The sequence below is a fragment of the Saimiri boliviensis genome, chromosome 4 (genome assembly GCF_048565385.1).
Source record: "Saimiri boliviensis isolate mSaiBol1 chromosome 4, mSaiBol1.pri, whole genome shotgun sequence".
Lineage (NCBI taxonomy): Eukaryota > Metazoa > Chordata > Mammalia > Primates > Cebidae > Saimiri > Saimiri boliviensis.
In genome coordinates, this window is record NC_133452.1 from 58154958 (window position 1) to 58167270 (window position 12313).

Here is a 12313-nt window from a genome sequence, read left to right on the forward strand (position 1 = left end):
GAACTTTTTCATAAAACAAATTGTATGTTTTCCCATAGTGTATTAAAGCACTACAAGGGGCACAACTGCCCAGGACATGAGGTTTACTCTGGATCCAACCATTTGAGTACTTCACTGAATCACAGCTCTAATCCTAGTGGTTATTCCCTTCTCACTGAACACCAGTTCGCCTACATCCTGCCCTTGATCTTACCCAAAGTAACTTCTGTTATGTAGCGTGCCAGAACAATTTTCCAGAATAGGTTCTTACAGACAGTGATATTTCTTATACCACTTCTCCTCTACTCCTACTTTCTCATATTCATGGAGTACAAAAGAGCAATTTCTGTGGACTCTTATTCTCTCACCCACATACAGACTGGTAAGAGAGTAAACCTCAGTCATTTTTCCCTTTCTTATCCACAAGTTGTACTGGAGTGGGAGCCATGATTAAAAGAGCCATAAGTGTTATATAAATAACCTATAAACTACTTAAAGTATAAATATAATCAATTTCTTCCTTGCAACTATAGCAAACACTAAATTCCTCTCAAAAAGTTTGCTTTAAATTATATAGTCAGCTTATGATGCCAGTCTGAAATCTCTGATTTATTATTTTTTTGAGACAGTCTTGCTCTGTCACCCAGGCTGGAGTGCACAGTGGTGCAGTCATAGTTCACTGCAGCCCAAAACTCCTGGGCTCCAGTGATCTTCCTACATTAGTCTCCCATAGTGCTGGGATGACAGGTCTGAGGCACCATACCAGACCTCTTTATGCATGTTAAATAAATATTTGTAAAGTGCCTACATTATTTGATGCTCTGTGGAAGTTGCTGGGCAAACATGGTGGCAAAGTGTGCGTGGTTCTTGCCCTCAGGGAACTTACAACAAGCTGGGGAGATAGAGAATAAACAAGTAACTCAAATATATAAGCAAAAATTGTGGTACTCTTTGGTCTGCCAAATCAAAACGTCAATTCTTAATTCGTTCGTTTACTTCTTTTCTCTCTGCTAAGCCCTAGTTTCTGATTACTGCAGAATTTAAAAAAAAAAAAAAAAACACACTGGTGCCACTGTAAATTCATGGTTGTCAACTTCACACAGACCCTTCCCTGCCTGCAATACATCTGCTTATTTTCTGGTTAATTATCTATACTATTCTCCATCCTCTCCTCAGGCCTTACCTTCTTAGAGAAAATAGAGCTCATCATTCTAGAGAGGTGGTTTTCAAAGTGTGAAGTGGGAATTTCTGAAACCCTTTCAGAGGATTTGGATGGTCGGAATTATCTTTATTATACTAAAGTACTAACATTTTTGTTATACTAAGATTATGCCGATTTTCCTTTTACGCTGTGTTCATTGATAGTGGGTTAATCCGGCCCGTTGTCTGAAATCAGAATAATGATATCAACTACTAATCATTGTGTTTTCCACCACTAAGCACTCGCCTTAAAAAAAAATCAGTTTGATGTAAGAATATTATTAGGACATGGTAAAAATTATTAATTTTATTGAATTTTGACCCTTGGTTATATATCTTTGTGATATTTATGCTACAAAATGGTAGTAACATGAAAGGCTATTATTCTTCCTTTTTCAACTACATGTCTGTGCTCCACTAGATTTTTCTTCATATGCATCAACCAAGCAATATATTGCAACAGATTGAGCAGAAGCCAATGTAATAATAATCCAACTATCTTCTGTTAAAACAAGGATGTGTAGGCCAGGCGTGGTGGCTCAAGCCTGTAATCCCAGCACTTTGGGAGGCCGAGGCAGGTGGATCACAAGGTCAAGAGATCGAGACCATCCCAGTTAACATGGTGAAACCCCGTCTCTACTAAAAATACAAAAATTAGCTGGGCATGGTGGCGCGTGCCTGTAATCCCAGCTACTCAGGAGGCTAAGGCAGGAGAATTGTCTGAACCCAGGAGGCGGAGGTTGCGGTGAGCCGAGATCGCGCCATTGCACTCTAGCCTGAGTAACAAGAGTGAAACTCCGTCTCAAAAAAAAAAAAACAAAAAAACAAAAAAACAAAAAAAAAAACACAAGGATTTGTAAACATGTAAATCAGTTTTTCTTTTCTAAGTTGTTTTTGTTTTGAAAAATATAGTTTCAAACAATGTTATTTGTGTTAACATACATACAAGTTTATTGTTATTTTAAAATTCATAGGCCAGGTGTGGTTGCTGACACCTGTAATTCCAGCACTTTGGGAGGATGAGGTGGGCACATCATGTAAGGTCAGGAGTTTGAGACCAGCCTGGCCAACGTGATGAAACCCCATCTCTACCAAAAAATACAAAAATTAGCTGGGCTTGGTGGCATGAACATATCGTCTTACCAACTTGGGAGGCTGAGGTAGGAGAATCATTTGAACCCGGGAGGCGGAGGTTGCAGTGAACTGAGATTGCCCCACTTCACTGCACTCCAGCCTGGGTGACAGTAAAACCCTGTCTCAAAAATAAAATTAGTAAATAAGTTTCTTAAGCATTTCTGTTTTAATTTCTAATATGATAAATACCAGTAGATACAAACCACATAAACAAAAGCTCTTTAGTGTTCTTGGTAACTTTTTTTTTTTTTTTTTTTTGAAACACAGTCTGACTCTGTTGCCCAGGCTGGAGTACAGTGGCACCATGTCGACTCACTACAACCTCCGCCTCCTGGGTTCAAGCAATTCACCTGCCTTACCCTACCAAATAGCTGGGATTACAGGTACCCACCACCACGCCTGGCTAATTTTTAAAATATTTTTAGTAGAGACAGGGTTTCACCATATTGGCCAGGCTGGTCTCAAACTCCTGACCTCAGGTGATACACCAGCCATGGCCTCCCAAAGTGCTGGGATTACAGGCATGACCCACCACGCCCAGCCCCTCAGTAATGTTTTAAGAATGTGAGGGGTTCTGGGACCAAAAAGTTTGAGAACCACTGGAATAAAGCTTTTTAAGGCCCTCTGTCAAAGGCCCTTAAACTACATTTACATCCATTCTCTCCTCGCTGTCTATTCCGTGAAAGAGATTTTTCCTCTTCACCGCTAAGGCTCAGGATCCATCTTCTTTGATGTTGTCAAGGATCTCTTTTATATATCAGCTATTCTCATCTTTCTTTCCCACTCCATTTAAATATTAATAAGACTTTGCTAATTTTACGCACACATTCACATCTTTCTCTTATAGCCATTCTCCTTGAAAGATTTATCTATACTTTGTGTATCCAGCTTCTTACCTCCATTCATTGTTTGTTTGTTTGTTTGTTTGTTTGAAAGGGAATCTTGCTCTGTTGCCCAGGCTGAAGTGCAGTGGCAGGATCTCAGCTCACTGTAATCTCTGCCTCCCAGGTTCATTCAATTCTCCTGCCTCAGCCTCCTGAGTAGCTGGGATTACAGGCACCACCACCACGTCTGACTAATTCATTGATTGCATTTTTAGTAGAGACAGGGTTTTTGCATATTGGTCAGGCTGGTCTTGAACTCCTGATCTCAAGTGATTGGCCCACCTCAGCCTCCCAAAGTACTGAGATTAAAGGCACAAGCCACTGTGCTCGGCTTTTTCCATTCACTCTTTAATTTACTCCAATATGGCTTCTACCCCAGACATTTTATTGAAATTGCTTTCACCAGTGGCCTCTGTGTTGATAAATCCAATTTTATGTCCTTACTTTTTGAACTCATGGTGATGCTTGTGATGCCTTAAAACAATCCTAAATACTAGCTTCTGTGATACATACTACCTCTAGAAATTCATGTTTCTGCCATTTTGTTGGTTTCTCTTTTAACATCTATGGTTGTTTCTTAGAGTTCTGCCTTAGAGTTTAATCTTTTCTCTGTATATTTTCTCTTCCCTCTACAGTTTTATCTACTCCCATGGGTTGATTCGGTTTTGTTTTTTGTTTATCTTTATGCATTTGACTTCCAAATGTATATGAATAGCCTAATTTCCCTCCAGAGCTTCTAAACAATATATCAAACCACCTGCTGGATAGATAGAATAGCCCAGTGGTTAAGAGTGAGTGCTCACAAGACAGAGAAAATTTGATTTGAATTTTACCCCCTTTGTTTTTTAAGAGACAGGATCTTGCTCTGTTGCCCAGAATAGAGTGCAGTGGCACCATCATACTTTACCGTAACCTGGAACTCCTGGGCTCAAGTGGTCCTCCCACCTCAGAGCTCTTCTACTTTTCATTTGTGTGATTTTTAATTCTTTCTAAGATAATTCTTTATTTGTAAAATGGAGATGATCGTACCATAGACTTATAATAAAGTACTTGAGCACAGTATCCAATGTATAGTGCTCAGAAATAGGTTAGTTACCTCTGCTATATTAATAAAATTATTCTTATTTTCTTTACAATCAATGTCCAATATTATTATTAGATACCCACTATATTTATGCCCTTGTGTCTAAATTGAGTTTATCCTTACTCCCCTTCCAAAAATACCCCAAACAAACCAGTTTTTCCTACAGTTCTTCCACCTTTCAAATAATTGCAACACCACTAACCAGCTGCTTAAGCAGGAAATTAGGCATCATCCTTTTCTGTCTCACTCTTCACATTTAGTTAGTCATCAAGGCTTGATCATTTCACCCCTTATATGTCTCCTGAATCAATACATTTCTTTAATCCTTGTTGTAGCCACCATCCTTAGTTTTTCCACAACAGCCTATTTATTCCTAACCTGTAGTCTTGTGTGTTCTGTAGCTAGTCTGGCCATGTCACTTTTCTGTGGTTCGCTTCTCAGACTAATTTCACTATTTCTTCAAATGTCGTAACAGGCTCTGCATGCTCTTACTTCTCATTAGTTCTCTAGCCCCACCTCTGACACTAGGTCACAGTCTTACTCAGTGGTTTCAGTTCCTAAATAAGCCATGGTTTCTCATGACCCTTTACATATGCAGTTTTACTTATGTGAATACTCCTCCCTCTCTTCAGAGAAAAAAGTACCTCTAGTTCATTATTAAGCCTCTTGCTTAGAGACTTCCTCTAAGGTTTTGCAGAAACCATCTCTGCATCTCTGTCTGATAAGTATCTTTTCTAGATGTGTAATATATTTCCCCAGATAGTACTTATTATGCTGTATATAATTGTCTGTCATTTGTATTTGTCATCATGAAGCAAAAAAAAAAAAAAAACAGTCAGGAAAGAAAAATATCAACATGGTAATATCTCTGAGTGGTAAGATTTTAAAGTAATGGTTTCTTTTCTTTTTTTGAATATTTAATCTTTTCAAAAGTATTTATTTTTAAAAGAAAAATCTTTAAAAACCTTTTGGTATTTTAATTTTTAAATATAGTTATTATCAAATTGGTTTAAGACAAAATATTCTTCATCCCTGCAGTTTTTTGTTATTCAGAACATGTTGCTTACTTTAAAACTTGGTTGAAACTTTTCATCTCTGACAAAATACCAATTTCCAGTAAAATTGAGATGAAAATTTTGTATGCTAATAAGGGCTTTGTTCTCTCTATTTCTATAATCATTGTTTTATTTAACATTTTGGGGAACATAATTTTATGATACAACTCTTTTTTCTAATTTAGGATATGTGAACTTTTGCAAAGTGGAGCCATAATGAATAAATTTTACCAGCCTCATGAAGCGCATATTCCCTACCTCCTACAGCTCTTCATTGACTACAATCTTTATGGCATGAATTTAATAAATCTGGCTGCTGTCAAGTTCCGAAAAGCAAGAAGGAAAAGTAAGGTTAATTTTCAGTCAAATTAAAGTTTTGAAACAAATGTTGTATAATCAATGATTTATAAAATAATATGTATTTAGAAAATAAATGTTGAGTTACTAAAAAAGGAAGAGAAATATAATGCAAAGTGGAATTAGAGTTTGTCACAAAAAGCACTTCAGCTTTAGTGAGTTATAATTCATATCCATTTAAAGAGGACAATTTGATGGTTTTTAGTAGACAGACTACTTAAAAGGTATTGTGGGTTTAGTTCCAGACCACTGCAAAAGTGAACTCTTTACATTGCTTAGCGAATGATACGTATTGTGAGTCTTTTTTAACCTCAGACCTTATGTTACTTTTTATATTTTAGGAATAGTATATGAGAATAGTATATGATACACAATTCCAGAAATCTCTGCAGTTGTTAGAGCCTTGTTACTTTAGTTCAGCACTTCACTGAAGATGTGAATAGCTAGCTGCAGATTAGTGGAGGTGTGGTCTCTCAGCATTCCAGATGGGTTCCCGAGTCCCTTGAGTCATCACCTCCACCAATGAACAACCTTGTTCATTTTATCTCAGTGGGCTGTACAAACATTACTATTTTTCTTTGTGTGACATGAACTGAAAAATATTGCAAGCAAAGCTTTAGCTCACTTTAAATCTGGGTGAATTTGGTTTTGCTTTAAAGTTCTTTATTTATAGAGCCTTTGATATTATGAACAAAACAGAATAACATAGATATTTGAATAGGTGATTTCCTCTCAAAACAAATTTATTTCTCATTTTACATTTGTAACTCTCTGAGGTAAAAGTAGGATACTGCCAGATTTTTTACTGTTAAAATGGAAAGTTACAGACAACAGAGAAGGATAGAATGACCCATGTGATAATAGATTAGAGTTGGAGAGATGCCGGCATACTTCAGAGATCCTGCAGGTTTGTAGGTGTTTTTTTTTTTTTTTTTTTGACAAGATCTCCCTCTGTTGTCCAGACTGGAGTGCAGTGGTAGTCTTGGCTCACTGCAACCTCTACCTCCTGGGTTAAAGCGATTCTCCTGCCTCAGCCTCCAGAGTAGAAGGGATTACAACTGTGTGCCACCACACCTGGCTACTTTTTGTATTTTTAGTAGAGATGGGGTTTCACTATGTTGGCCAGGCTAGTCTCAAATTCCTGGCCTCGAGTGATCTGCCTACCTCAGCCTCCCAAAGTGCTGGAATTAACAGGCATAAGCCATCGTGCCCGGCCTTAAATCACAAATGTTTAATGACATCTTAAATGGTAAATTCTTTCTGGAAGGTTTTCAATATATTTTGCCCAGATCCATCAATGGAATCATTGTCAATGACAGTTATAGCCTTATGTACTTCTTAAATAATAAGACTTAAAAGTTAAAATTACTCTTTGACCCATGGGCTACAGAGTGGGTGTTGTGTTAGCAGGCAGGGAACCATCATTAGTCTTGTACATCTCCATCAGAGCTATTGGGTGCATTGTCAGTGAGCAGTAATAGTTTGAAAGGAATATTTTTTTCTGAGTAGCAGGTCTCAACAGTGGGCTTAAAATATTCAGTAAACCATGTTACAACTGATACACTGTCATCTGTGCTTTTTTGATCCACTTATAGAACAGGCAGGGTAGATTTAGCATAATTCTTAAGGGCCCTAGGATTTTCAGAATGACAAATGAGCATTGGCTTTAACTTCAGGTTACCAGCAGCATCAACTAACCCTACCAGGAGAGTCTTCTGAAACTTTCAAATCAGGCATTGACTGCTCTCCAGCAGTGAAAGTTGTAGATACAATCTTCTTCCCAGATAAGGTAGTTTTCATCTACATTGAAAATCTGTTATATAGTGTATCCACCTTCATGAGTTATCTTAGCTAGATCTTCCAGAGAAGTTGCTGCAGCTTGTACATCAGCCCTTGCTCTTTCACCTATCTGCAATAAGGCCATTTCACTTTCTTATTGATCATGTGTTCCGTTGGAGTAGCACTGTTAATTTCCTTCAAGAACTTTTCTTTGCATTCATGACTTGACTGACCGGTACAAGAGACCTAGTTTTTGGCTTATTTTGGCTTTTGACATGCCTTCCTCAGTAAACTTAATCATTTCTAGTTTTTGATGTAATGTGAGAGACATGTGACTCTTCCTTTCATTTGAACATTTAGAGGCCATTGTAGGGTTACTAATTGGCCTAATTTCAATACTGTTGTGTCTCAGGGAATAGGAAGGTGCTAGGAAGGAAAACAACGGAAATGGCCAGTCAGTGGAGCAGTCAGAACACACTCAAGTTTACTGTCTTTTATGGGCACAGTTCATTGTGGTACCTGAAAACAATTCCAATAGTAACATCAGAGATCACTGCTCACAGGTTTGAAATATTGCACAAGGTACCAAAATGTGACACAGAGACACAAAATGAGCACATGCTGTTGTAAAAATGGCAACAATAGATTTGCTCAATGCAGAGTTGCTACAAACGTTCAATATGTAAAAGTTGCAATATCTGCAAAATTCAATAAAGCAAAGCACAATTTAATAAAGTATTCCTATATTTGGGGTTATGCAACCATAACCACAAATTTAGAACATTTTTATCACCTCTGAAAGAAATCCTATGACCTGTAGCAGTCACCCCCAAGTTTCCCATGCCTCCCACTCCTGAGCAAGCACTAATCTACTTTTGGTCTCTCTATATTTGCCCATATTGCTCATTTAATGTAAGTAGAATCATATAATATGTGGAGGTTCTTTTCTACTTAGCATAATGTTTTCAAGGTTCGTCAGTGTTATAGCTCGTATCAGTACTTCATTTATTTTTATGGCCAAATAATACTGTGTTATGTGAATATACTACATTTTGTTTATTCCTATCCCAGTTGACAGATATTTGGGCTATTATGAACAATGCCGCTCTGAACATTCATGTGTGAATTTTTGTGTAGCTATGTATTTTCATTTCTCTTGAACATACAGTTGAGAATAGAATTTCTGTGTCATGTGTTCTGGCATCTTTTGCCTTCCCATTGACTTCCTTCCCTTCTCCTGCTCTTAAAATGAAACTGACACTTCCAATCCTAATATCCTTTCTAACTGCCTTTTTTTTTTTTTCTTTTCCATCACTGTCAACCTTCTCAAAGCAGAGGTTAGCATTTTTTTGTTTCCTAGTTTACCAGCTATTCACTTTTGGTTTAATTCTTCCCATTTCTTCTACCATGCCCGAGCTATGCTCTGAAAGTTATCAGGGAGGATTTTGTTGTTGTTTCCCTGAATAGTGGACTAGGTTAGTGGGATCCGTCCTTCTGCTAAAAATAATTTAAATGCTAGGTGATGTGGAAAGAAAAAAAATTTAAATGCATTGAAGAGTTTATGAACAATAAAGCAGTGCAGGCCAAAATGGAATAGAGTGCTAAAAGCAACTTTTGCCCTGAGGGCATTTACTAATCCTAGAAAATTAAGAACCTTCTTTGAGAAGGCCCTATTTCGTGAGAGAGATGGAAACCAAAACTGGGTCCTGCTCAGCAGGTAGGAACCCTCCACAGGTTAAGTTAGGGCCTCAAATGCATATTCTCATAAGTGAGCACAGACTGGGAAATTGAACATACTTCAGACGTTCTTTTTTCAGTATAGTTGGAATATCCTGGGACTAAAAGAGATTCCCAAATTCAGAGCTTGATCTAAGGTGGTGCTGGTCTAGTAATATACTCAGATCTGATAGAAGCAGCAAATGCAGATCCTTTCTAGAGGATATTATTTTTATTATTATTTTTTCTCTTTGAGACAGGGTCTTGCTGTCACCAGGTTGGAATGCAGTGGCGTGAACATGGCTCACTGCACCCTCCACCTCCTAAGATCATGCAGTTCTCCTACCTCAGCCTCTCACGGAGTTGGGACCACAGACCCGTGCTGCCAACCCTGGCCAATTTTTCAATTTTTTGTTGAAACGGGGTCTCACTTTGTTGTCCAGGCTGGTCTTAAACTACTAGGCTTAAGCATTCTTCCCACCTCAGCCTCCCAAAATGCTGAGATTACAAGCATGAGCCGCTGTACCTGGTCTATTTTTACTGATCTCAAATTGTTCCTAAAAATAAAATTTAAAGTGTGATATCATTTGGCACACAATTTAGAATATACTAGTCACACAAGAAAACTAGCCTCCATGAGTAAAACACAGTAAACACACACACCGCAGACCTGTAAATAATTCAGATATTTTGAATTACTAGATGAAGACTGAAAAACTATAATCCAGAGTCTTTATCATTTACTTATTTAGAGACAGAGTCTCGCTCTTTCAGCCAAGCTGGAGTGATATGATCTCGGCTCACTGCAATCTCCACCTCCTGGGCTCAAGCACATCCTCCCACCTCAGTCTCCCAAGTAGCTAGGACTACAGGTGCGTGCCACCACACCCAGCTAATTTGGGTATTTTTTTAGAGATAGGGTTTTGCCGTGTTGCTCAGGCTGGTCTCAGAACTCCTAGGCTCAAGTGATCCACCCACCTCAGCCTCCCAAAGTGCTGGGATTACAGGTGTGAGCCACCACGCCTAGCCTCCAGAATCTTTATCAAATAATGATGCTATATATGCAATGCTCTGTTATGTTATATTCACTAATACTTTTATTTGTTTTGTCTCTCCAAGTAATTTTCTTACGTGGAACAACTTAGATGCATTAAAACTTTTTTTCAAAAGAGAATGTTTTGTGGTGACAACTTATATTAAAGTTACATTTTTATTTTAAATACTCAAATATTGAAACTACCATGTGCCTCCCTTTTAGAGCAGAGTAATTCATTTGTTTGTAACTAATTCTTCTAGATAATAACCCCAGGTTTAGATGACAACTTACAGTTTACTAAATGCCAGTTTTTTTTTGTTTTTTTTTTTTAATCTTCTCTGTATCTTAGAATAATATAAAATTCCCACAGTAAACCAAATTGTGTAAGTGAGTAACTCTTCCTTGACCCTTAGAACTCCCAAGAGGGAAATCATACAATGAGGAGTGAAATAGGCCTGGCTTTTTCTCCATGAAGACTGAAAAGGAAAGGAAGGAAGAGGGAAGATATAAGAAAAGCAGGACAAAGCAACTGTCCACTGCCTAATATTTTTCCCCACAGGAATTATGGTCCCCTAGTTTCCCTCATCTTTGTGAGGGCTGTATTATTTCATGTCCAGGAGATAATCCTTTTTTAAAGAATGGAACTAGACCCAGTGACTCACACCTGTAATCCTAGCATTTTGAGAGACTGAGGCAGGTGGATCACAAGGTCAGGAGATTGAGACCATCCTGACCAACATGATGAAACCCCGTGTCTACTAAAAACACAAAAATTAGCTGGGTGTGATGGCGTGCGCCTGTAGTCCCGGCTACTCGTGAGGCTGAGGCAGGAGAATCACTTTAACCCAGAAGGCGGAGATTGCAGTGAGCCAAGATCATGGCACTGCACTCCAGCCTGGCAACAGAGCGAGACTCCATCTGAATGAATGAATGAATGAATGAGACTTCTAAAAGTTAAGCAACCATTATCAAGACAGCATGGTATTGGCAAAAAGGTAAATACATATACATATGAAACAGAATAGAGTCTAGAAATAGATCTGTATTTGAAATAATTCATAATTGTCTCATATAGTCAACTTAACTTTGACAAAGTGACAAAGATACAATGGTAATTCTATGGAGAAAGCATAGTTTTTCAACCGGTAGTGCTGGGATAATTGGATGTCCATATGCCAGAAAATAAAAATAAAAGAACATATTTTTATATGTTCTTCACACCTTATACATCACATATACTACACACCTTAAATAATAATTAACTCAAAATGCTTCACAAATTTAAATGTAAAATATGAACCTATCAAACTTCTAGCAGAAAATAAAGGGAAAATGTGCCCAATCTTGGTATTGGCAATGAAGTTTTAGATATGACACCAAAAGCATGATCCATGAAAGGAGAAATTAATTAGATTGTCAAAATTAACAACTTCTGCTTTGTGAAAAACAGTGTTAAAAAATGAAAAGACAAGTCATGGACCTGGAGAAAATATTTGCAAATTACATATCTGATAGAGGACTTGTATCTAAAATATATAAGAATTCTTAAAAATCAACAATAAGGCAGCAAACAATCCAGTTAAAAATGGTCAAAAGACTTGAACAGGTACTTCACCAAAGTAGATATAAGGATGGTAAACATGTGAAAAAATGATATTCAGCATTTTATGTGGTTAGGGAAATACAAATTAAAACTACAAAGAGCTACCACGATATACCTGTTAGAATGACTACAGTTCACAAGACAATAACAAATGCTGACCAAGAGGTGGAATAGTAGCACTGTCATTCTTTGCTAGTGGGAATGTAAAATAGTATAGTCACTTTGGAAGACAGATAGTTTCTGAGAACACTGAACATAGACTAGAGTACGACCCAGTGATGGCACTCCTAGGTGTGTTTACCTAAGTGATTTAGGTCCACCCAAACCTGCAAATGTTTATAGCAACTTTATTCATAATTGCCAAAAATGTAAAGCAACTGACATGTCCACTCAACAAGGAAATGGATAAACTGTGTTAATCATTTAATGATAAAAAGGAACAAATAATTGATTCACATAACATGAATGAATCTTTAAAGCATTTTA

The 12313-nt window shown here is 37.6% G+C and overlaps 1 protein-coding gene across 7 annotated transcripts in view; it reads left to right on the plus strand.

Moving 5' to 3' along the window:
* REV3L (REV3 like, DNA directed polymerase zeta catalytic subunit) overlaps nt 1-12313 on the plus strand; it is a 180175-nt gene that overhangs the window by 71759 nt on the left and 96103 nt on the right. For all 7 annotated transcript variants that reach the window (XM_074397598.1, XM_074397594.1, XM_039464970.2 and 4 more), the window contains one exon: nt 5522-5682. In XM_074397598.1, the coding sequence (XP_074253699.1) occupies nt 5522-5682 (161 nt within the window). The remainder of the gene's footprint in view (nt 1-5521; nt 5683-12313) is intronic.